The 26600-nt window shown below is 37.0% G+C and overlaps 1 protein-coding gene across 1 annotated transcript; it reads right to left on the bottom strand.

Moving 5' to 3' along the window:
* Positions 1-1736: 1736 nt before the first annotated feature.
* On the bottom strand, positions 1737-8158 carry MRPS30 (mitochondrial ribosomal protein S30). Its single transcript, XM_050794765.1, has 5 exons — positions 7494-8158; positions 5909-6054; positions 5059-5164; positions 3696-3872; positions 1737-2128 (listed from the first exon to the last, which is right to left on the bottom strand). Exons 1-5 carry the CDS (start codon positions 8080-8082, stop codon positions 1839-1841), a joined length of 1308 nt encoding a protein of 435 aa, XP_050650722.1. The 5' UTR covers positions 8083-8158; the 3' UTR covers positions 1737-1838.
* Positions 8159-26600: the final 18442 nt, after the last annotated feature.

Raw genomic sequence — 26600 nt, 5'->3', positions numbered from 1 at the left:
GAGAGTATGGTTAAACAAAAATGGAGTTTAGAAAAGAAAAAAAAAGTACATCAATATTTGAAGAAAAGTGAGAGGAAGAACAGCAAAGAGAAATATGACAGAATAGCCAATGAGATAGAAGGCAAACCAAGAACATGTTTCACTGAAGGCAATAAAAAGACTAGTTTAAGAACGAAGGAGTGGTCAACCATGCAAAATGTGTCAGACCTTACTGAGTACAATACAGAAAACTGTCCACTGGATTTTGCTATGTAGAGACTAATGGCTACCCATTTGATAAGCAGTTTCAGAAGAACCCAAATCAGATTGGTTATATACACCTCATGAGAATCAGCTGAAAAATTATTGGCTTTAATGAACAACTTAAATTGGTCTGATCTTTTACAAAATAAATATATAGCTATCAGTATCACCTATATAAAGCCACTTTTAAAAACTATGAAGTATAAAATTGGAAAGAAAATCCATTTCCAACTACACAAAAATGTAGGCATACATAGGAAATGCATGGAGATAAAAGAAACTCTAAACTTTGCTGAGAAATAAAAGATGTAAATACGCCAGGTACAGTGGCTCACACCTGTAATCCCAGCACTTTGGGAGGCCGAGGTGGGTGGATCACTTGAGGTCAGGAGTTCAAGACTAGCCTAACCAACATGGTGAAACACCGTCTCTATTAAATACAAAAAATTATCCAGGCATGATGGTGCATGCCTGTAATTAATCCCAGCTACTTGGGAGGCTGAGGCAGGAGAGTCGCTTAAACCCAGGACATGGAGGTGATAGTGAGCTGAGACTGTGCCATTGCACTTTAGCCTGGGCAACAAGAGCAAAAACTCTGTTTCAAAAAAAAAGCAAGTAAATAAGAAGATATACCAGATCTTAAACTAAAAAGGTTGACTACCTTAAATTCATTAATTCACATCCATTCAACCAACATTTATTGATTTCTTACTTCTATGAATCTAGGCACTTGGAATGGATTAGCAAATAAAGCATGTAAAGTTCAAAGCTTAATTTGATTTCAATGGGGTTATCCCTTATGTTTCACCATTATACTGTCCTATTAATATCTATCTTTTCTTTTAAAACCAAGATTGAGAATTCTATCAAAGCCTTCTTTCTCCTTTGAACAACTAATGTTCTGTATTAGCATTACATCCTAACATTAGTCCATTACTGAATTGATTTTCTACCCTGCTGTAGTGGGTTCTTCTGTTTGTTTTGAGACAGAGTCTTGCTCTGTCGCCCAGGCTGGAGTGCAGTGGCACAATCTCGGTTCACTGCAAACTCTGCCTCCCGGGTTCCAGCAATTCTTGCGCCTCAGCCTCCGGAGTAGCTGGGATTACAGACATGCACCATCAGGCCAGGCTAATTTTTGTATTTTTAGTAGAGATGGGGTTTTGCCATGTTGCCCAGGCTGGTCTCAAACTCCTGGACTCAAGTGATCCACCCACCTTGGCCTCCCGAAGTGTTGGAATTACAGGCGTGAGTCAGTGCACCCGGCTGCAGGGGGTTCTTTTAATTACTGAATTCAGTATGTTAGTATTTTATTTGGGATTTCTGCATTTATATTAAAATGTGCATTTAATAGCTCAATAACTCAATTTGTCTTATCAGTTAGCAATACACAAATGCAATTATTTTTAAATCAATAAAAGGTAACTAAAATTAAATCTTTCAGTGACGAATTTCAGCAGAGTAAGAGATCTAATAACAGGCTGACATAAGAAATATTTGTCTCAAAAATCAATGTATTTAATAGTTGACAGTTACAAATCTCATTACTGTTCCTTCAGTAAAATTTATTCCCAAAGTTCTCAATCAAGTATGTTTTTTCAGTTTTCCAACAGCTGTGCTTTTTCTTCTTTTGGTCTATTCAGTAGAAAGTGAACTATCTGAAGTAGAACATCATCATTAAAACCCTTCACATCATTATCCTCAATTGTTTCATAAAGAGGCTTACTTTGTGTACCCCAACATATATTTTTACGAGGGTTATTTTGATCAGCTTGTGTAGTCAGTGCCAAAGTATTTAGCTGGTAGCAGAAAAAGGAAAAGTATTTTCCATCTGTGATCACAGCCTGGGAGACAAAAGGTCGAGTAACATCTGCTTCACTCCAGAATCCTGTAGAAGAAAGTTATGCTGAAATTTACGTACAGAATATATCTTGCCCAAACAAAACAAACACATTAGACATTAGAGGGTATCAAATACCTCCTACAACTTAGATACTTTATGTAACAGAATCCCTGAAGACCTCAAAGTTTCCTTATCATCTCCATTCTAACCCTATATTTCATTTCTGCACAAATAATATTTTCCTCCCTTCTAGTATCCTCAATCTCATGATTAATCTTTTTCAACAATGTCAGCCTTATTTGCTTCATCTAAGAGCAGCAAGCTCTATCTATGCAGATGACTTCTACATCTGGTACTATGTCATTACCCAACCACCAAGCAGTAACTTTATTTCTCCACACGTATCTTACGTCATCTTTAATGGAGATGGCAAATGAATAATACTGTTAACATACAGAATTAATTTTATTGTGAAAGGAAGTTCTTTATCTTTCAAAAATAAACAGTGCCATTCTACCATCTTCAAGAAAGTTACTTCTTACTTATGTCTAATTCCGTCTACTCCTACTCCCACTTTCTCTATTCAATTCTGTTATAGAAATCTAAGTCGATTTTGAGTACAACGTTAAAATACATATATACGTTAAAAAAAAAACATGTATTATATTACTTCAGGTTTTAGAATACAATCCAAACGCCCCACAATGAGCTCTAATAGTCCTGTAAGATATAGCCTTTGGCTTCTGCTATGTCCTTCTACATCATTCTCCTTGTCCCACTCTTCATTACCCTTCATGTTGTTCCTAAATATTTCAGGCCTGTTTCCACCTCAGGGACTTTTTTACTTGCTGCTCCTTTTGCCTGGAAGTGTCTTCCTCCAGATTTGTGCACAGGCAGCTCCTCGCCATTCAGGTCTTAGGAGAAGTCATTTTTAGAGACCTCCCCTGAATGACTTTTATAAAATAAATTCTTCTCCATACCTCATTTATACCTGCCCCCCTACAAATCATTCTACTCTTTATTCTAAAGTATTTTCCCCATAGTATTACCACTAGTTATAAATATTACACGCTTATTATCTTTTACCACCGCCCCCCTACCCCACTATAATATAAGCTCTAAGAAAGCAGGATGTTTCACTCAACACTGCATCTTGAACAGAGTATAGCATATAAAAAAGCAGTTACTGTTTACTGAATGAACAATCTCCTAATTCAAATCCTGGATATAACCTTTAAAGAAATTATATAGGATAGCCATTGATTTAATATAAGTATTTAATCCACAAAATCATTACCTTTTCTACCTTCTGAAAGCTATTATCATCTAGAAAGGGTTGACTTAGTTGGCTACAGTCTTTAAAATGCGTGCAAAAGTACATTCACACAGGAGATGGTCAAAGTAAAAGATAAAAACAATCACCTCAGTGTCAGATTTCAACTGTATAGTATTTAAACATGGATTTTAAAACAACTGTACTTTGGGCCAATGTAAAAGTTTAAAGATGTTAAGATTCAACCTATGTTTCAACCCAAAGAAAACAATTTTAACCATTATATTCTTAGAATGTTACAAATATCTTCAAAGAAAATGCTATAAAATTAGTTTTTACCTTGATACATAGCTTGTGCTCCAGTCCAAGCAAAAAGGCTTGCAATAGCATTAGCTCTAAAAACAACTTCTATCTGATCAGCACAGTTTTGTCTCAAAAGTCTTTCCCTTCTTAATTTGTTAGGTAACAGATGAAACTGGGTGTGACCGTAACAGCAAGGATCTGCAGTTTTTGAGCCTGAAAAGCAAAGAAAAACATTTCAGATGAAACAAACATGTAGAACATCTGGAGCACATGTTTTAGTATTTGCGCCTTTTTTTTTCCTTCTTTATACATCATATTCTCAGTACTCTAAATACATAAGTAGGAATATTAATATACTTATATATCGTATGGATCATAATAAAATTAAATTTCACAGAAAAGCATAATTTCTCAATCTGCTAGCTATCATAAAGCCCATCAAAACAAGGAAGAAGTTGAAAGAATATATAGAAAAGTTATTTAAAATTTCTATTATCTGTTTTCTCAAATCCTTTAGTCATGATTAGCTATGGTTGTCTCCTTGTCATATTAACCAAGAGGATACAACTACTTCAAGACTCTAAAAACTTATTTAATGAAATAATTACACACTTTGCTCCTAATTTTTAAAAATTATTTTTACACTACTTTTCTAAGTAAAAAAAAAAAATAAGTAGCAACATTTCATGAAATGCTGACATTCTTGATCTTAGTGGTAAAGTCTTTTCAACAAAGTGTTCCTTGCAGGTCACTACCTAAGACCGCAGTGACTGAGGCTGATAAAATAGGTCTGGAGGGCTAGTATAAAACCTTCTTAAGACTTCTTCACATTGGGTAGGAATTAACAAAGGAAGAAAAAATGACAAAATAAGCTGCACGAGGGACGGCAGACATCAGGCATTATGAATTTGTGAATTCCTGATCTTACCACCATCCATGGCGCAAATAGAACACTTAAAAAAGTCAACAGCAATCTCAAGTCCAGTTCTAAAAGTTTTTACTTTTAAAAAAACACAAATTTATTTTTCTATCTAATAAGTCAACAAAGCCTATTTTCTAAAGTTAAATACTGCTATTTCGGTAGAAACAAGTAAAATTTCAAATAACAAACTAAAACAACATTTTCTTTCCAGTGTTTATGCATGTTGCAGTAACCTGAGATTATGAATTATATTGCTCATGGACTATGTAAACCTCTCGGTAATCAAGAATTAATTCCTCATTGCAGTCAATACTCCAAATTCGCATAGGACACTTTGAGATTATGAATTATATTGCTCACGGACTATGTAAACCTCTCGGTAATCAAGAATTAACTCTTCATTGTAGTCAATACTCCAAATTCGCATAGGACACTTTGAACACATTTATAGTATAATATGTCAAAAGAGAAACTTACCAACAAATATACGGTTTTCATACTGCCGTTTGAATAATGGAAGTTTGTCTGGTTTACATTTTATAGTGGGAATTTCTATAGGAACAGAATAATCCAATGGCACAAACTTAAAGAAAAAGAAAAGACATACTAAATTCACAGCAACATTAGTATGTATTTTACTCACACTCATTAGATTTAAAAATCTTAAAATGAGGTGGTTTCACAAAATGATTTGATAATACTATCATTGAATGATGGGCTAAATCCAGTAAGCTACCTGTTTTTACAGGTAAAGTTTTACTGGAAGACAGCCCACACAAACTCATTTATAAATTGTGTATGGCACTCTGCACTGTAAGAGCAGAGCTGAACACTTGCAACAGAGATTTACAGCCTGTACAGCCTAAAATATTAACTATCCAGATCTTTACAGAAAAAGTATGTCAACCCTGACACGAAAGCACAGACAATACTCAAAATATACTTTCTTCCAAAAGAACTGCAAATATGTAAAATGGCCCAGCTGATAAGTGTTAAACTTCCTTGGTTTATGACTAGCTAGTGCAGTCTAGTAAATTACAATCATAAACTATTTCAGAATTTTTATATTAAGAGAAACATACAGATCTGTATGGTCCGGCAAAATGACACCTCAACCTGTTTTTGTTAAAATGATTATCTGACCTTTATGGTGTATACCGTAGCAGATTACATAAGCTAAAAAGATTTTTGAGATGTGATGTCTTCAAAAAGGAAACTTGAAAGGCAAGAGATCCATCTGAAACATTTTATTCTACTATTACTTAACCTGCCTATGACAAATCCTACATGAGAGATCAACAGATACATAATCACAAAAAATCCTTACCTCTGCGAGTTGCTTGGATATTCGAACCTGGTTGTTTGGTTTATCATCTATCTGGTATCGCAAGTTATCAATTCGACCTTTTCGATGACCACGAGGAATAATTTCTTCACCACGCACCCAGTAAAAATGAACTGGGCGTCTATAATCTATCAAAAAGATATTCAAAATTTTTTTCATCTGATCATCTAAATAAATTTGGTTACTATTAGAACACTAAAGAGTACTAACTTAGCAAATGATAACTTAAGAATGATGGAAGTAAGAGTCTGGGTTATGTGACAATTTAACTATTATGACTTAAATATAACATTCAAACTTTTGTCTATTTGTGCCATCATTACTCTGAACATTAACCAAAGAGATTTCTCATTAGGAGTAATAAAAGAAAATAAGACTAACAAGAGTATCATTCACCGTAAACAAAAATAGGACTATTTTATGAACTACCAATTCAATTTTCACAATAACTCCCAAAGGTATGTATACTTTTCCTTATCTCCATTTTATAGAAGAGGAACCTAGGTCTTGACAAAGTTAAATAGGTTTTCTAGGCCATCCATCAGGAGTAGTCTAAGTTCATGACGCTTTCCTCAAGACTTCTTTCTCAACTGGAGAAGGGAAAAAACATGTACACAGCAAGGCTAGGTTGAGCACACATCTACAGTCCTAACATTACTTCAATATTAAGACATCCACTTCGTAGAAGATATAAAATGATGAATACGCCAAAAACAATAATTTTTAACATTATCTATATGTTAATTACTTTTCATGTCCGCCCTGAGCGGTTACACAGAAGCTGCTGATGGTTTACTAGGAACTAGAAATGGGGGTTTGAAGTTTGACCCCCGACCCCGCGCCAATCTATTAGCTATAGGGTCCTCAGGCAGACACATTTAACGTTTCTATGCCTCAGTTTGTTACATTTTGGTCTTTTTTGCATTTACCAAAACATTGCTACCTATCGTGAACGGTTATTGTGAGGATTAATAAATTGGCACACATAAAATTTAGAACAGGGCCTAGCACATACTCAGTAAACGTTAGGTATCTTAGTTAATATTTCATTTAATCTTCACAATTCTACGACGAAGAACCACTACCGTAAAATGCGAAAAATTAAGCAAAAAAGAAGTTACTAAAGAAAAAGAAAAGGCACACTAAATTTAAAATTAAGCTAAAAAGAATACTACTCAGCCGTGTGACACACCGTCACACAGCTTTCTGGTGGAACAGCCAAAAGGAAACCTGGCCCGCCCCACTCTCTTAAGTGGCGTTTTTCTTCATCACCACTGCTCTTCCATTCGGCTTAACCCTCACAAAGTAGAGTCCAGGACTGGAATCCTAGAGAGCTCAGGCTACCAGAGTTGAAGAGCTGGTAGGTGTTAGCGCAGCCACAAACACGTAGTCTCTAGATTCCTAACGCAGTGACTGTTACAAAACTAGGTCACCCCAGATAGGAACGAAAGAACTAGGAAAACAAGAACGAAGCAGAGAGAAAGAAATGACGAGGGGTAAATCTGCGGCGGAGTAACCCAGTATAATCCCCATTTCTCCCTTCCGCCCTGGGGGATCCAAGGCTCACCGAGGGCGGCAGCGGCCAGGGCCGGGTTGTGTGGGCTGAGGAGGCCCACGAGGGTTGCCACCAGCTGATCCAGGAAGGGCAAAGATATGACCTCGCTCTCCTCGTAACGGTGCACGCGCCGTTTACGCCGCAGGTAAAAGTGCTCCTGCAGCAGGCAGTCGCAGGCGACCGCACGCAGCGCCGCGAGGTCCAGCGCGGGTTCGGGTTCGGGCTCGGGCTCCGCGGGGGTCGGCGGCAGACCCGACAGGAACACGGTCTTGGTGAAGTACTGGTACCAGCGGTCAGCGTTCAGCGCGAAGGTCTGCGGGTAAACCATGTACTTCATAAACTGCATCTTGGTGAGAATTCGCAGCTTCTCGTCTACCGACTCCGCAGCGTGCACCGTCGCCTGCCAGCGTTCGATTCGCCGCAGCCGTGCCGCCTTGCTGTCGGCTGTCATGGAGGCCACAATCGGCGGGTACCGCGCGACGGGGGTCGCCGCGACATCTTGGCAGGTCGTTTCTGTAGCCGTGGCGGCGGCATTAGCCGCGGTGTGCAATGAAAGGCTCGGACCGCGAAGCATAGGCCTCCACCACCTGGCCGCCGCCATCTTTACCCACGGTTCCGGACCCAGAGGTCGACTTAAACAATTGTCCCTCTCTTGCTGTAGGGGCCAATAGGAAAGCGTAATCTGAGCCAGTCTAGGAAAGGCAGAGTCTCGGTGGGCGTGAGTTATGTTGCGTCATTCATGGTTTAGCCAATCATATAACTTCTCCAGTCGCGGTTTCCTGCGTTTGTAGATGGAAGGAAGAGCTTGTGTGTTTAGGCATTACGCTGGTGGGAGATGCTGCCACCTAGGTTACTTGTAGGACCCTATAGGGCAACCTCCCTTTCCAGGAACTGTTTGGGAACGTCTTGCAGGAAAATGGCAGGCCCTTGGTTAAACGTATTGGCTTCATTTGTGTGTCTCACAACACTTCTTTTCAGTTTTAGTTCTAGGAATAGAAACTTATTTTTGGAAATACATTACTAGCATGTTTTTCAGTATACTTGATTATGTTTAAAAATTATGCAAGCATCACTCGTGACCTACTACTAATCTTTGGGAAAATAATTCTATATATTTATCTGTGCTTAAATACAGATAATTTGTTTAATGATATTTATTTTGAAAGAGGGGCGTATTTTTACTTGGATTTAACTGGGGAAGACAGAAAAGAAATAAAACTATTAAAGAATTGTGTTTAAATTTTGCCTTGTGTTAAAACCATTATAAATTCAACACGAGTTGTTCTTACTAATCTGTGAGCCTCTTAAAAAGGGACTGATTTAATTTTTAATATTAAGCAACAAATCAATACCTGTGCATAATGGGTGCTCAGTAAATATATGCTAAAAAAAATCACCAAAATCTCATCTTATTTTGGGTAATCTAATTTATTGATTCACTCTTCTATAATTAGGAACTAGAATATTAATTTGGATTTATTGTAATAATTCTTTAGAGTATTAAAACCCAAATGTCTTGTTGCTAAAAAGAATTTATAACTATATTTTTAAGTCAAAACAGATGGTACGGTTTAACTTTGAAACTACAAGTCTATTAAACTGACCTTTAGAAGTAAAATACAATACTTCAGTTTCATTAATAATATCTTCAGTGAGAAGCTGCTAATGGAATCTAAAATATCCATTCTACGTTATTAACAAAAGGAGGACATGAAGACTTGAGATCTTTAAAACCGATATTTAATATTTAAAGAGTAAAAGTGAGGTACTCAATGTTATCTAAGTCGAAGTGACAGGTTTTCGTGTAAATAAGTAATAAATACGCTGCTTGAGAATGTACCATAGAAATCCTAGGTTGATATTTTTTAAGTACTTATAGTATTACAGCATTGATTTTAGGATTAGAAATTAGAGCTAGAGACCAATTAACACCAAAAGACATAATCCTGTCAGAAAGTACCTTTATGGCTTTTTGTGAGTGAATCAAAATAACTTCAATTTATTCAATACTTACTGATTATCAACATTATGAACCAAGGAATGAGGCTGTGGGAAAGAAAGTATACTTAATGAAGGGTGGAGCAGTCTGGGCCAGAGGAAAGGTGGAGTAAGACTAGCAATGAACAGAACAGCCTATCTATGAGAAAGGACTGAGTCAGAGCCGTGGAAAGAAGGCTATCTAATATGGTCCAAAGATTTTATGTTACACACAAGGAAACAGACATAAAGCCAAAGTAATATAGCATGGTAGGGGCAGTATTGAGACTGGAACCCAGGCTGCTGGCCTCTCAGTCAGTTTTACTTAATGGATTTTATTGAGTGTCTTTTATATGTTAGGCAGTGATCCAAGTGCTCAGGATAGTTAATGAACCAAGCAAACAAAAGTTTACACTCTAACAGGGAGACAGACAATAAAATATAATCATAGTAGTAAATTATATGATGTGTTAGAAGGGGATAAGCACACAGGGGAAAAAAAAACAGCTGGAGAAGTGAAGATCATCAGAGCAGTGTATTTGATGGGGGTGGGGGGCAGGTGAGGAGTGTTGTTTGCAATGCTTATTGAAAGGAAAACATTCATCTAGCAAAGGTTTGAAGGAAGTGAGGAGTGAACCATACCAGTATCAGTGAACGCTGTTCTAGAAAGAGCAGCTAGTATAGGGCCGTGAGATGGAAACATGCCTGATGCGTTCAAGAATTAGGTAATTGGCCAGTGTGGTTGAAAGGAATGATGGGTGGGCAACATAGTAGGAAATGGGGCTAGAAAGGAAAAGAGCCAGAAACTAAAGGCTCCTGAAGGCAATTGCTAGGATTAAGACTGGAGAGCCATTGGAGGGTTCTACTCAGAAGACCGTCATGGTGTGACTTAGGTTTTTAAAAGAATTTCTCAGCATATTAGTTGGCTTGGGCTTCCACAACAAAATGCTACATACTGGGTGACTTGAACAACAGACATTTATTTTCTTATATTCTGGAAGCTAGAAGTCCAAGATGAGCATGCCAATATGATCAGAATCTGGTGAGGGCTTTCTTCCTGACTTGCAGACAGCTACCTTCTCCTTGTGTCCTCATAGGGTGAAGAGAAAACAACCTCTTTGGTGTTTCTTCTCATAAGGGCCCTTGCCTTGTGACCTCATTAAATCTGAGTTAGTTCCATAATGTCCCTATCTCACATTAGGGGTCAGGGTTTCAGCATATGAATTTAGTGGGGAGACAATCCAGTCCATTGCATTGTAGCTGATTTGGAAATAAAGATTGTGGCAGGTCAAATTTGGAAGAGGGAAACCAGTTAGCAGACAGTTGGCCATATTTTAGGCAAGGACTTATTGTGGCTTAAAGGGGTAATAGCAGTGGAGACAGTGGGAAGCAATGAGAAAAAGATGATTCGAGAAAGACTCTAAAATTTGGGATCTGAGCAGTCGGATGAGGGAAAAAGGCCCATGGACACAGTGTGTTTACCTTTTTGTTAATCTCTCATTTTTTTAGGGAAGAGTGGCAGAGAGAGTGGGTTGAGGTTTAGAGAAGGGAATGGGAGAATTTGTAAAGCATATGCTTATCTATTTGTATATGTTTATGTTTAAATTCTCCTGGAAGAAAATTGATGTTAAGATCTTTCCTGTTAATGTTTCCATTGATCTTTGATTTAAAATATTACAATTCAAAACAGTGAAGCCATGACATTCTCCAATGCTTTTTGAACCCTCTCTACATCATTCATTCAACAGGTATTTAAGTGACTGGTGTATACCAATACTGTTCTAGGTGCAGAAAATACTGCAATAAAATAAAGGCCTTCATGGAGTTTACATGCTAATGGGTGTAGTAATCTAGCCAAATATGTCACATATACATATTCCAAATTAAATAGTACTAGGAGCCAAGAAGAAAAATGAAGCAAGAAAGGAGACTGAATAGTGTTAGACATAGGAGTTGAGCGGAATAGTTTCAATAAACTAATCACACAAGGCCTTCCTGAGAAGATGACATTTGAGTAACACTTGAAGGGGATAAAGGATAGAGCCATGTGGTGGGAGACACGTCTGGTGGGAGGGAGGAAGATTCCAGCCTGAACAAAGGCCCCAATCCTCCTCTAGCATACCTGGAAACTGGGAAGAATAGCAAGGAAGCCAGTACAGTTAAGGTGGAATGGAACACTTTTCTAGCGATCACAATTACCTTATTCAGAAACAGGTTCTGATGAGTGGGATAATATTTGTAACCACTGTATTTTTTGGTATTGAATGTCTGTCTTGATCAATTTTAGTTGAGCATCAGACAATTCTGTTGATGTTTGAATAAGATTAAACTTTCCCAATCAACTGCAGTTTTTACCAGAGCTTTTTTACTATCAAATTGATGAGGTGAGAAGGAAACAGAAACTATTTCCTACCAACAGATGTAGTGGGAGTTGCAGCTGGTTCTTTTTGAGCATTGTTTCTTTTGCATATATTTCCTACGTAATGCAGATATCTTACCCAGTTGTATGTATAACAAATTTATGTAAAACTGAGAGCATAATGTTTTGGGGAAAGAAAGGTGCATTTTTGTGCTTGATTTGTTTTTGAAGGGTTTCTGATAGTTGGTTCGGAACTAATAGGAAGGAAGCTAAGTGTCTACATTACATGCCAGCTACTGTATTAAGAACTTCATATGTATTTAAATCTACATAACCACATAGTCACAATCACCTTTCAAAGTAAATATTATCTTCCCTCTCTCCCCCTTTTTTTGGTCTGCGAAGTCATAAAACTTACACATCAAGAGATGAAGATTAGCTAAAACAATTTTGAAAAAGAATAAAGTAGGAGGATCGGTCTACTTGATTTCAAGCCTTAATGTATAGCTACAGTAATCAATGGAGAGAGATAAACTTTTTGGCAAATTGTGTTGGGGCAATAGGACATCCATTGGTCAATAGGTAAATAAACTTCAATCTATCTCTTACACCTTTTGGAAAAATTAAATTAAAATGACTACAAATTTCAATGAAAGCATACAATTATTACCAAAATATAAGAGAAAAAAACTGCAGGATATAGGAATAGGCAAAGAATTCCTAGAGTTGATATCAAAAGCATAATCCATAAAAGTAAAACTTGGTAAGTTTTAACCAGCAATTGCACTCTTGGGGCATTTTTCCCAGGTAAATGAAAATTTATTTTCAAGCAAAAACCTCTTCATGATACAGCCTTATTCATTATAGCCCAACATCGGAAACAAACAAGCAGGTGTTCTTGAACAATTCATGCAGTAGACCTGGATAAATCTCCAGAAAATTACACTGGCCTCGCAAAAAGCCAATACTAAAAGGTTACGTATGGTAAGATTTCATTTCTATAACATTCTTGAGGTAACAAAGTTATAGAAGTGGAACACAGATTAGTAGTTGGTAGAGATTAAGGAGTAGGTGAGATGGGAAGGAAGTGAAAATTCCTATAAAAGAGCAACATAAGGGATTCTCCTGGTAATGGAAATGTTCTCTATCTTAACTGTATCAATGTCAATCCTGGTGTATTACTTTGCTATAGTTCTGCAAGATGTTCCTGGAAATTGGGTGAAAGGTGTAGGAGATTTAGCTGTATTATTCTTGCAAAAGCTTGTTAATATATAATTATCTTAAAATAAGTTTTAATTAAAAAATAAAAGCAAATGAGGTAGAGTTCTTGGACTTAGGGAGAAATATTATATGCTTCAGGTTAAGTAGGCTTCAGTAGGTCTGCATCGGTAGCTGTCACAATCCCAGTGATTCTACAAATAGGGGAACCTGAGCATTTTATCTTGAACTACAAATTAATAATTACATTTTAAAATTTATATTACAGTGGAGTATCATATAAAGATATACTTTTTGAATTTATGGGTTTCAGTCTGTTATCTGAAGATTTTATTTCAGGATATTAGAGGGAGTGTTGCAAACTATAAACTACTGTTATAAAAGAGGGCATAGAATCTGATAGGATTTTGAATGTTTAATGTAGTTTACATTTATAGTTAGATATGAAAAAATGAAGATGAATGTTATTTTCCCACAGGTTCAACTTGTAACAACTTATGTCCATCCATGGAAGTATATTCTTTGTGTTTCCTAAACTAGTCTCTGTACTGATTTGAAAGCTCAATGAACTCAACTGAGATCTGGCCAGGCTCTGCCACTTTCTCTTTTCTTAATTAGGAGACTAATAGTACCGACTTTACAAGTTTGCTATGGGGATTTAATGAGGTGCACGTGTAAAATGATGCAAAATAACATTTACTGAACACCAACACTTTATACGTGCCACTGGTTTTAATTCTGTCAGCAACATACTTTAAATCAGGGCATATGGCCCTAATTTTATAGATGAAAAAATGCAGCCCTAAGTGGTTAAGACATTAGCTCAGCCTCCTAAATGCCAGACCAGCATGAAACCATGATCTTAGACCATGAAGCCTATGTTTTTTATACCAGTGGTTTTGTAACCTAGAACCTTGGATCTTGAAGGGATGCAAAAACTCTTGAAAGATTATGAGTCAGCATCTTAAGATTGTATGCACAATTCAGTAATAATTAAAATTGGGAAAATGTGAAATTCATTTATAAGCACTTGCTATAAAGGAAAATATTTCATAATTTCTTGTATATTATTTTGACTTGTCCATAATTTTTCCTTTCCCATAAATAAGCAACATGAAGGAAGCAGAAAAAAATCTTGGTGATATGGGGATAATAGGACAACATTAGCAGTGATTAGGCAGGGTTATTAGTTTGCTGATCCCTGGAACACTGGAGATCACAGTGGAATTCTCATAAACAAAGATTGACATTATTCCAGAGGAAAATTAAAGTCAACTCAAAAGGACATAGATTCTGTGAATTATTGGAGGAAGTTGACTGCCATATCAGTAAATTATTTTATGAGTTATTTTGACTCTAAAAAGTAAGAGCATTTTAACTTTGATAATCAAGATAGAGTCCTCCGCTGTGGGTGAACAAACTTGAGGCATTAGTGTCCTATAAACCTAAACAAAATAACAACAAAATATAGTCATGGAAAGAGTAATTCATTAAATTAAAAACAGTAATTGGGATAAGTTTCTCCAGTACATATCAATAGTATAATGTTGCAGAAAATTTCCCATGAATTAAATTTAATATGTCTATGGAAAAAAAAGCTGCAAAATTTATTAGTTCATATAATTTCAGAGCAACCTTTGTACCCCAATGCTTTGCAAAAGTTTGTGGGAAAAACATGGGGTGGTTTTCTTACTGACTGATATTTTGTATCATGATTATAACAGAGCACGGAACTTTCAGGTTAATTGTTAATTTAAGTAAGAGTAAGTCAAGGATAAATAATCTGTAAAGTATCCTCCTGTAAACCTGAAAAGTATCTGTCTGTCTTTATTTGTCTTTAGTGGTGGTACTGGTAGTAGTTAAGGAATAGTATAAGTGAGTAGAAATAAAACTCTTGTTTTGTCAAAGTCTATGTGTTAGCTGTATTCAAGACAGAAAATTTCAACCACAAAATAAATCTGTGAAATGATAATATTTTTTCCAGTTTTCAATCCCCTAGATAAGTTTGATTAAAAAGTAGGTAACACTTCAGGTTTCAAAGAAAATGCAAATTCAGGATCTTCAAACTTTCTAACTAGCTCCTTTTATTGGTATTCTATTGATCAGAACTCGCTACTTTTCAACATGATTACATAATTTATAATTGATGTTTATAAAGATAAATCAGAGCTGCTGCAGAATGTCAGTGACCTAATCAATTTTTCCTAAGTAATAAATGCCCAAAGTAAACAATTTGGAGTCCAAAGAATGGACGGTGAAGATCCCTCTTCCAACTTATCCCTTCTTTTCCTTTTCCATAGGCAATTACTGTTACTATTCTCTTGTATATCTTTCTACAGAATTCTATTCCTGTGTAAGAATATTTACATGTATGTACACCCTCAAAAGGACACGTGAGATACTATTTAACAAACTTTATTCTTTTTACTGACTGCCTATTGAAAACTGCTCTGAAGAACTGTTTCTTTCTTATATTTGGAAAAAATCTCGAGCAAATCTTGTCACTTTACCAGTTGATCTTACGTCCATCTTCTAGTCATGGAAACATCTCAGTTCAGTAATTGCATGTGCAGTTCAGTGCAATAAGAAAAAAAAATGCTGTCAACTTTAAATTTCTATCTTCTCTCCACTCTTACTTAACACAGGTTGTTTGCTCTACAAAGAGGCTAGAATGGGCTTCCTCTGTTTCTCTACTTAGGCTTCTTTCCCATTCATTAGGTTGTCACTGACATCTTCTTGTTTCTTTTTTTTTTTTTTTTTTTTTTTTTTTTTGAGACGGAGTCTCGCTCTGTCGCCCAGGCTGGAGTGCAGTGGCGCGATCTCGGCTCACTGCAAGCTCCGCCTCCCGGGTTCACGCCATTCTCCTGCCTCAGCCTCTCGAGTAGCTGGGACTACAGGCACCCACAACCGCGCCCGGCTAATTTTTTTTTGTATTTTTAGTAGAGACGGGGTTTCACCGTGGTCTCGATATCCTGACCTTGTGATCCGCCCGCCTCGGCCTCCCAAAGTGCTGGGATTACAGGCGTGAGCCACCGCGCCCGGCCCTACATCTTCTTGTTTCACGTTGTGAATGTGACACCAGTCCACTGTGTCCCCAGTCCTCAGGAAACCCATACCAAGCTCCTTCAAGAGGTGCTATTGGAAGACGCTTTTTCCTAGCTAGGCTTGAGATGTTGGAAAAATATTCCTTCTGTCCTCTCAATAATGAGGTTTGGTTGGCATAGGCTCTCAGTATTCTTTTTCAGTCTCATGTCTTTTGAGGCAGGGGAGAGTCAAGAAATACAAAACCATGTCTCATAAACCGTGATTTAAAAACTCATTTGCAATTATTTTGTAGGTAGTCTGGCACCTTCCTTGGAAATATGGAACTGATTGGCACCTAGTGTTTTGGGACTTTTGCTGAAAATAAAACATAAATAGTTATATACTGTGTATCTGTCTATCTATCATCTATCTAGAAACAGAAGGAGAGATGAAGAGAGAAGATATATAGAAAATAAGGAATATATGCAATACATATGATATATATGTGTGTGTGTATATATATATATCTGAATTCTTTATAAAAATCATTTTACATAAATCATCAAAGAATCAAATATTTTTATATACCCAGGCTGGAGTGCAGTGGTGCAATCATAGCTCACTGCAGTCTTGAACTCCTGGGCTCAAGCAATCCTCCCACCTCAGCTTCCTGAGTAGCTAGAACTATAGGCACAAATCATGCCTTTCTAATTATTTATTTTTTTGCAGAGGTAGGTCTCATTATATTGCTCAGACTGGTCTTGAACTCCTGGCCTCAAGTGATCCTTCTACCTCTACCTCTCAAAGCCCTGGAGTTAGTCAAGAGTCACTGCACCCTTCCTATTGTAGGTTTTGAGTCATATTTTTTTATTTCTAGTATGTACATTGATTACCCACTGACATGTATTGTAATTTTATAACAATACAAGTAGTTGATCAATCAAATTACCCATTTCCCCACCTTTTGTCTTACTGAGTCCCTGGAGAGGGCACTCTGTCCTGAATAAAAAGACAAACTGCACAAGTGGAGGCTCTTTGCCCCTCACCCTTTTACTTTTCTTTCTGGAACGCAAATGCAAGACACCATAAGCCATCAGGACAAACATCCCATTCAGAATAGTGAAGCAGAAAGATAGGTGTATCTGAGATACTCAAGTCTTCTTTAAGCCATGCTCTAGCCTTAGTACTTGTTTCTAGACTTGTTTTGTGTGAAGAAAAAAAATCAAGAATTCAGGTTCATTTCTCTGTTACTGTTCTGTTTTTCTGCAGTCTTTCGCCCTTACACTTGGCTTCAGAGTAGCAGACAGATATGGTCATTGGTTCCCACAAAGCTCATAAAGCTATGAATATTTTATGTGGGTGCCAAACACTTTTTTTTGTTGTTGTTTGGAGAGAATTTGTTTTAAATCAAGATAGAATCTCATACATACTGCAGATAGTCTTCCAGGTCAATAGACAAAAATCTAACTAACTTCTTTTGATAGCTGCATATCAAAATACCACCAGGTATTTAGACATTTTTCTAGATGGACATTCATGTTAATTATATTACCTTTTTATTCATGTATTTATTTAACAATACGATTAATTCTATAAAAAACATTTTTAAGAGTGTGCGCAATGGCTCTTGCCTGTAATCCCAGCATTTTGGGAGGGTGAGGCAGGCAGATCGCTTGAGGTCAGGAGTTTGAGACCAGTCTGGCCAACCTGGTAAAACCCTATCCCTACTAAAAATACAAAAAATTAGCCAGGCGTGGTAGTGCACAATTGTAGTCTCAGCTACTCGGGAGGCTGAGGCAAGAGAATCACTTGAACCCAGGAGGTGGAGGTTGCAGTGAGCTGAGATTGTGCCACTGCACTTCAGCCTGGGCAACAAAATGAAACTCCATCTCAAAAAAACCCAAAAAACCAAAAACAAAACAAAACAAAAAAAAGAAAAACGTGTTAAGTGCTGATGCTTTTATTTTGTGGGCTGAACTCTCAGCAGTGGAACTTTTGTGGTGTAGGTTATGTACCCTTATTTTTAGACATATTGCCAACAACTTATGTTCCTACCATACTACACAAAGTGCACATTTTCTTACATTCTCACCAATACTACTAGCAGTTTTTTAAAAAATCTTATATAATTTCAGCCAAACTTAATATATTCGATAATTGTTTTAACTTTTATTTATCAGACTACAAGTGAGATTGAGTATCTTTTAATGTAGCAGTCCCAAACCTTTTTGGCACAAGGGACAGGTTTTACGGAAGACAATTTTTCCATGGTGTGAGGTGGGGGTTGCGGATGGTGTTGTGATGAAACTATTCCACCTCAGATCATCAGGCATTAGATTCTCATAAGAAGTGTGCAACCTAGATCCCTTGCATGCACAGTTGACAATAAGGTTCACACTCCTATGAGAATCTAATACCTTGGCTGATCCGACAAGGATCAGGAGGCAGAGCTCAGGCAATAATGCTTGCTTACCCACCAGTCACCTCCTGCTGTGTGGACTGGTTCCTAACAGGTCACAGACTGCTACTAGTCTGTGGCCTGGGGTTTGAGGACTCATTTTAACGTGTTTGTTGGCATTTGCATTTATTTTGGGGTCTTTCTCCTTGAAGTTCTTTGTCTATTGTTAATATTAGTTTTGTTAACCTTATATATGTCATAAAAGTTGCAGATATTTTGTGTAATCTATAATTTATCTTTTTACTTTTTTTGGAGTCTTTTGCTGCACAGCAGTTTTATGAATTCAAAGTCGCAATTCTAGTTTCCTGTTTTGCTACAGAAGATCCTTCACTTTAAAAAAATTAGATTTTTATTTATTCCATCTACAGCAGTGGTTCTTAAATTTTTTTTTAAATGTCATAGAGTTCACAAAAGAATAGTGCAACTGGATTATGCATGATAAAATTCAAGAGAAACATTCCAATTATTACACGATTAGAGGTATATAGTAGATGCAGGTTTAAATAGATTATATTTGACTTTGAATTGACAAGAGGAGGTCAGCTTGTCACAAGATGAACCCCAAAATTAGAGTTTCAGCCTGGGAGGCCATGCAGGTTCTTGGATTCGAGCAGGAAAGAATTCAAGAGTAAAGTGAAAGCCAGTCTATTAAAACGTGAAGGAATAAAATGGCAGTTACCCCATAGGCAGAGTCGCCCTAAGAACTGCTAGTTGTCTATTTTTAATGGTTATTTTCAATCATATGCTAAACAAGGGGTCAATTACGAGTTTTTCAGGAAAGGGGTAGGGAGTTCCCAGAATCAAGGGTTCCTGCCCTTTTTAGACTATCTAGGGTAATTTCTGGGAATTGCCATAGCATCTGCAAACTGTCATGGCACTTTTGGGTGTTTCTATTAACATGCCAGGAGTAAAATGAGCAGGGAGGACAGCTAGACATTGCTTTCATCACCATCTTGATTCTGACTGATTTCTGCCAGTTTCTTTACCATATCCTGTTTTATCAGTGTCATCTTTGTGACCTGTTCTTGAGAAACAAGTCCTAACAAACTACTATCTCAATTTGTATGTGACTATGTATACATTTGATGTTTCAGGAATTAATAACTAAAATAAATGTATAGGCTCAGTATGGCTATATATCACTTTACTAGATTGCGTATGGTTCAACATCAACTGCATACTGATTTTTAGTAAATATTGGTCTCAAATTTTGCTTTGGTAAATTTTTTGGGTATATAGATAAAATGCTCTTTCCAACTGTCCTTTTAGTTCTGGCTACCACAAGTACATTGCCTCTGACCAGCAGCACAATGATGTTGGAACTTGTGTCAGAAGAATTATATCCTTCTTTTAGCTCCCATTGACTTTTTTCACTTTTAGAACCTAAACCATGTCCCACTTTGTCAATGTACAATTCAGGATAAAGTCATTGATGTCACACTGAATATTGTCTAATGGAGAGCATTCAGATTCACAACTCTCTTCCACTTTAAAGGCAATCTGTATTAATGACACTCACATATTGACCAATTTTATTTGCTATATTGTTTTATTTTTCTGCCCTATGCTAAAAGAAGCTTAAGAAACAACACCTAAAATCTCCTGTTTCTCAATTTGAGTTGATTCCTTTTCTCCAAGTGTAATATTTCAATTGTCAAGTGATTTTCTAGCTTAACAAATACTCTACCTACTTGTCTTTCCTCCCACATACATTTTTACTTTTCTGGTAGAATTTCAAGTGTTAATTGAGCTGAACATTTGAAAGAGCCTTGTAGGCTTTGTTGTCTTTCTGTACACATTAATCTTCCTATTACTTTTAACAAGAAGCGTAGATATTTAGATACTCTGCTGTGAAGCAGATAATGGTGGGAAATACAGGGAATTGAATCTTTGAGAAATAAAAGATTAGAAAAAGTTTTATCCTTTTTTTCCCTGCCATTTATTCATGCATGTCATAATTCAGTTAAAGATAATAGAAAGGGGTAGAAAAATTTAGGATAGGAAATATTCAGCCAATATAACATTAATTAAAGGGCATATTTTCTCATGAATATTCCACTCGAATACATTTTAACAACAATTTGACATTTTGAAATATTTCTAGCTTGTATTATATTCAGTTAAGTAGATTTAATCCCAGAAGGAAATCAAGAGGAAGCATGTCTTTTTAATAAAATAAGCTGTCTTTCAAACATTTGGCATGATCTCTGGTTGCTAGGACCCACTGCACTGATCACAACTCTGTACTCTCTCAGTGAGAAAACAGGCATTTGCCAGGACCCTGTGAGATAAACAGAGCTGGCCTCTCACAAGGAATGATTACGCTCTTGTTGTCACATTAAATATCTTCTAGAGGAAAGCATTCAGATTCACAACTCTGTGAATGTGTGTTCGGTGTGTTTCAGTATGACAGAATGCTCCAGACCTATAATGGTCCCATCCCTTTTCCCTAGTTTTAAAATTCTTCTGTGAGAAAAGTCCTTACTTTTCTGTCTCCAGAAATTCCTGTTGAAATGCAGATGTCTCTAGAAAAGAAATACCTTTATCACCAACCATTGGAATTTGTAATAGCTCTTGATTTTAAAGGTAGTTACATAAATAAATTAAAATTATCTTAAATAATAAATGAAAATTATAGGAACTACTGCCAGTTTTTGATGTAGTACCAAGCCCTCCTTTATAAATATGGCTTCCTAATTAAGATCCCCAGGTTTTTTGTTTTTCTTTTTTTAATAAATCACTCCCATAATTTACCATCTACAATTTCCATTTTTGGTTTATTTAATGTGAAATAGATCTACATTTACAAAACTGTAGGAGATTGGTCAGGGTGGTGGGAAAAGTTATGAAAAGTTATAGGGAAAGACACAAACCTTCTTGGAAGGCCAGGAGGTTTTGCAAAAGCTTCAAAAGAAAATTTGCCTGAAGGCAGCCAAATTCTCTTATCCGGACCCTGAGAGCAAAGGGTAGAAAACAAGGGAATGTAAAGGAACTTATCTAGATAAATTTGTTTACTCCTGTCTCCAGAAACCAGCCTTTGATCATTTGCATGCAGGACTGCCCTCTACTGGGGAGGGTGGTGACTATGGTTATTACCCACAAATTGTGTTTGCTCCAAGCCTTTTTCATTAAATCTTTACTAAATAAATGTGAGTGGTACTAGCTTATTGGGGCTGCACTCTCTCGGTGGCTGCACTACACTCTCGTCAGCGGTGCGTAGGGGTACAGTCCCCTAGCCAAGCTGTCAGGTAAAATGCCTGGGTCAGTGTAATTCTTTCATCCATCGCTCAGCCAGAGTCTGCAGGACAGACTTGGCAGCACAAAACAATATGAATATAGATTTTTTTTAGACTTATTCCTTTCTCTCCTCCTGCTCCCATATTTCACCACAATCTGAGACCCATCTAATTCAACAGTAATTGTTTTGGGACAACCCACACTTCTCAAGTTTTTTAAAGCTTAGTTTACATAATTTTAAAGATGCTTTTCTTTCTTTTTATATTCATTCTTTATCATTTTAGGTTATTTTAGCTTAACTACATTCTTCAATAATAAATAATGTTGATATAACACGTTTGAGAAGATAGTGATAAGCACATCTGGGCAGTGGAAGCAGAGGTACTTTGTGTTTGCTCTACATTATACTATTGGGTCTCAGGATATACTACCCCAAAACATGACTGCAGGAGGCCAAAATATGACCCCAAAATATGCCTCTTTGGCACATTGATTATTTTGAACTGGTTATTTTGAGAAAATGTAGGCACAGGACTAACTTTGAAAAGTTACCCTTTTGTAAGAGAAATTTACATCTATAAAGGAAATTACACTTGTAAGAATGTCTCCCTTTCTCTGCAACAGGAAGAGGGGAATGAACGAATGGAGAGGGATTAGACTTAAATCTGCATAACAAATGTGCTTTTCCTGGCCATCTGTGCTCTTCCTGGCCATCTGTCCATAGATGGGTTTTTGTGGGTTTTCCCCACACCCTTCTTTCTTTGTTTTAGCAAATGAAATCTAAGCATGAAGTTTAAACCCTTTATTTGTGACTTACTTAGAAATGGACTCATTTCTCTGGGTTTTCTCTCATATATATCTGCAATATATGTTTAAAAAAAAAAAACTTGTTTGTTTTTCTCTTTGTGAACCCTGAATATCTGAGACAGGTGTCAGTTAATTTAGAAAGTTTATTTTGCCAAAGTTGAGGATGCATGCCTGTGAAACAGCTTCAGGTGATCCTGATGAAATATGCCCAAAGTGACCAGAGTGTCAGAGGCGTTTGAACCAGAGTGACTCCATCTTGAGTAAGGGCTAGGAAAATGAGGCTGAAACTTGCTGGGCTGCATTGCCAGATAGTTAGGTATTCCCAGCCTCTAGATATTCATGGTAAAGGGAACAGATTGATAGCATTCACTAAAGAGACCCAGACTTAGGAATGTCCTGATATCCTGAATCTTGAGAACAGAAACATTCTTAATTTTGCTTTAAAGATAATAATATCAATTCTTGCAAAATATAGTAATTAAGAAAATAAATCCTTTATCACAAATTCTTGTAGCAGAGCTCATCTCGCCATATCTTCCTGTTACTTTCGAGAATGCCCTACTCTGTCTATGGAGTAGCCATTCTTTCACCACTTTACTTTCTTAATAAACTTGCTTTTGCTTTACACTATGGACTCACCCTGAATTCTTTCTTGTGCACGAACCAGGAACCCTCTCTTGGGGTGTGGATTGAGATCCCTTTCTGGTAATGAGAGCACCGCTTGGTTTTATACACTTTAGGGAGATGTGAGACATCAGTCAACATATATAAGATGAACATTTTGGTCTGAAAAGGTGGGCCAACTTGAAGCAGGGAGGGGCCTTGCAGGCCGTAGATACATAAGAGACAAATGGTTGCATTCTTTTGAGTTTCTGATTAGCCTCACCAAAGGAGGTAATAGATATGCATTTATGTCAGTGATCAGAGAGATGGCTTTGAGTAGAATAGGAGACAGGTTTGCCCTAAGCAGTTCCCAGCTAGACTTTTCCCTTTAACCTAGAGATTTTAGAGTCCCAAGATTTTTTTTCCTTTCACATTTTGTTAATCTGTCTTTTGTTACAGAGAAGTCTCAAGAATTATAAGGGCTAGAGAAAACTATGTTTTTCTCTCCTACAGTTTTGTAGGTCTTATAGAATAATGGAGTGTGTGAGTTAATCTAGCAGTTACGTGAAGTGGAGATTTTTTGAAAGACTTTTTATGTATAATTATCTTTTAAGAGTAGAGATAGGCCAGGCGTGGTGGTTCATGCCTGTAATCCCAACACTTTGGGAGGCCGAGACAGGTGGATCATCAGAGGTCAGGAGTTAGAGACCAGCGTGGCCAACATAGTGTAACCCTGTCTCTACTAAAAATACAAAAATTAGCCAGGTGTGGTGGCAGGTGCCTATAATCCCAGCTACTTGGAAGGCTGAAGCAGGAGAATTGGTTGAACCCGGAAGACAGAGGTTGCAGTGAGCCGAGATCATGCCATTGGACTCCAGCCTCGGTGACAAGAGCGAGACTATGTTTCAAAAAATAAAAATAAAATAAAAAATAGAGATTATGTTTTTTAGATTTCAGGAAGAATGTTTGATGGCCCAGGGAAAGGAAGTAAAGAACATGGGCAAGAAAGAGTGAGTCAATACTGTAAAGTGTAGTGGTTAGGGGTAAGAATTCTGGAATCAGGTTATTTGGGTTATGTTCCTGGCTCTGTCAGAAGTGTTTAAACCAGAGTGACTCCATCTTGAATAGGGGTTGGGTAAAATAAGGCTGAGACCTACTGGGCTGCATTCACAGGAGGTTAGGCATTCTTAGTCACAGGATGAGATAGGAGGTCAACACAAGATACAGGTCACAAAGATCTTGATGATAAAATAGGTTGTGGTAGAGAAGCCAACCCAAACCCACCAAAACCAAGATGGTGACCTGTGGTCTTCCTGACTGCTCATTATATGCTAATTATAATGCAATAGTATGCTGAAAGACACTCCCACAAGCACCATAAAGGTTTACAAATGCCATGACTATGTCAGGTAATTACCCTATATGACTTAAAAAGGGGAGAACCCCAAGTTCTTGGAATTGTCCAACCCTTTCCCAGAAAACTCATGAATAATTCACCCCTTGCTTAGCATGTAATCAATAAATGAATATAAGTATTCTTGGTCAAACAGTCCATGCCACTGCTATGCCTATGGAGTAGCCATTCTTTTATTCCTTTACTTTCTTAATAAACTTGCTTTCACTTTACCGTATGGTCTCGTCCTGAATTCTTTCTTGTGTGAAGTCTCAGAACCGTCTCTTGGGGTCTGGATCAGGACTGCTTTCCTGTAACAGCTCCTCTACTTTAATAAGTTGTGTGAGTTTGGAGAAGTTACTTAAGACCTCATAGCCTCAATTTTCTTATCTATATAGGATGATTATTGCCTGTCCTGATTTCTCACAGAGTCATTAAATAAGATGCTCTTTAAGTATTATGTTTTCATTAGTATTATTATTTGGGGGTGGTAATACAAGAAAAGGAAGTACGTTATTAGCACTAGAAACCAATTTATTCTCATGATCTAGCAATTCCATTTTTAAAATATCTAGTATTAGAAGCATATGTAAAGGTTATTTTGTATCAGCACCCATTTTAATACCTGACTTATTTCTTGTATCTTATCAAGTGAATGATGAAGAAGTCACCTACTGCCACAGTATCCCTATTTATTTTTCGGACTACTCTGTTAATTCATTTATGTTCTCATCAATGATTTATTTAATGTTTAATGTATGTTAAGGGTTAGGCATAGAAATATGACTTGTCCCTGTTCTTGAGAACCTCAAAGCATAGCTGTAAATACCATTTCATGGAAAGATAATTTGAATACAATGTAATAGGTGCTACATTAAGAATACATAAAAAGTAGTGTGTGAATCCAGTGTTTTTCATTATACTAAATTGAGCTTGATATTCCTGTAACTTCTGACTTATTCAGTTTTGATTCCTGTGAAAACATGGATTGGTTGTGGCAGATAGTTTTGGAACCCAGTGACCATTCTTTTGCCCTCTTCTTCCTAACTAGTAGAACCTGAATTGTGTTCAGGCATTTACTCTCCAGTGTGCTCTGGAAAGGTAACAATCCCCTCAGTCCATGGGGTATATCATGATTAGCCTGAGTTACACTGGTTGAGGGCAATTTTTCTTGAAGCTTCTTGGATAGGTTTTCTAGTTTGATAAAGGAAGGTACCCCATCAACTTCAACAATAGTTGTTATATCTTCATGTAATGCTTGGAATTGTTTCAGCCATTTACAATTATGCAAAGAGACATCACAGGAATACCAAGAATGACAGAGTGGAAAGATGGTCCTGGTTCCTTTATGACATTTTTTGTCCTGCTAAATTAAGCAACTGTGCAGTAAAAGATTAACTCACCAGACTCAGAGTGTTAAAATTCTGTTCATTACAAAAATAAATAAATGAATGAATAAATAAAATAACTGGTCTTGGGGGTTCTGGGGGATAACTTCTAGTCCCGTGGTATATCCTGCTTGATGAGAGTATCATTGTATACCTGGGGCTTTGGATCACATATTATCAGCTTGACATCTGGAAAGACTAGAGAACAAGTAACTAAAGTCCATCAGGCAAGCACTCTGTGCCTATGTGACCAACCCCTAAAACAACTCTGTACACAAATGCTCAAGTGAGCTTCCTTAGTTGGCAACACTTTGTATGTATTGTCACATATTATTGCTGGGAGAAGTAAGCATTGTCCATGTAACTGCAATAGAAGAGGACAACTGGAAGGTAGCACCTGTTTTCTCTAGGACTCTACCCTATGCACATTTTTCTTTACTGATGTTAGTGTGTACTAACTTACTGTAATAAACTATAACCATGAATATCACCACTTTTCTGAGTTCTGTGACTCCTAGCAAACCAAAGAATGGTTTTATATCCCTGAAACAACAACCCTGGAAACACCCACCTCCATATTACATATTATCTGAATTAGGAGTGGGATCATTTCAAACTGTCAATTCTTACTGAGTTTCTATGTACCAAAGTGTAT

This window comes from Macaca thibetana, chromosome 6 (assembly GCF_024542745.1).
Source record: "Macaca thibetana thibetana isolate TM-01 chromosome 6, ASM2454274v1, whole genome shotgun sequence".
Taxonomy (NCBI): domain Eukaryota; kingdom Metazoa; phylum Chordata; class Mammalia; order Primates; family Cercopithecidae; genus Macaca; species Macaca thibetana.
The sequence above is the reverse complement of the archived record's forward strand: the minus strand, read 5'-3'. Positions and strand labels throughout refer to the sequence as shown.

Coding starts and splice junctions, on each gene's coding strand:
- MRPS30 (XM_050794765.1), bottom strand. CDS start 8,082: ATGGCGGCGGCCAGGTGGTGGAGGCCTATGCTTCGCGGTCCGAGCCTT. Junction 6,055..7,493: donor CCTGGCCGCTGCCGCCCTCG/GTGAGCCTTGGA, acceptor TCTTTTTGATAG/ATTATAGACGCCCAGTTCAT. Junction 2,129..3,695: donor AGCACAAGCTATGTATCAAG/GTAAAAACTAAT, acceptor TTTCTTCTACAG/GATTCTGGAGTGAAGCAGAT.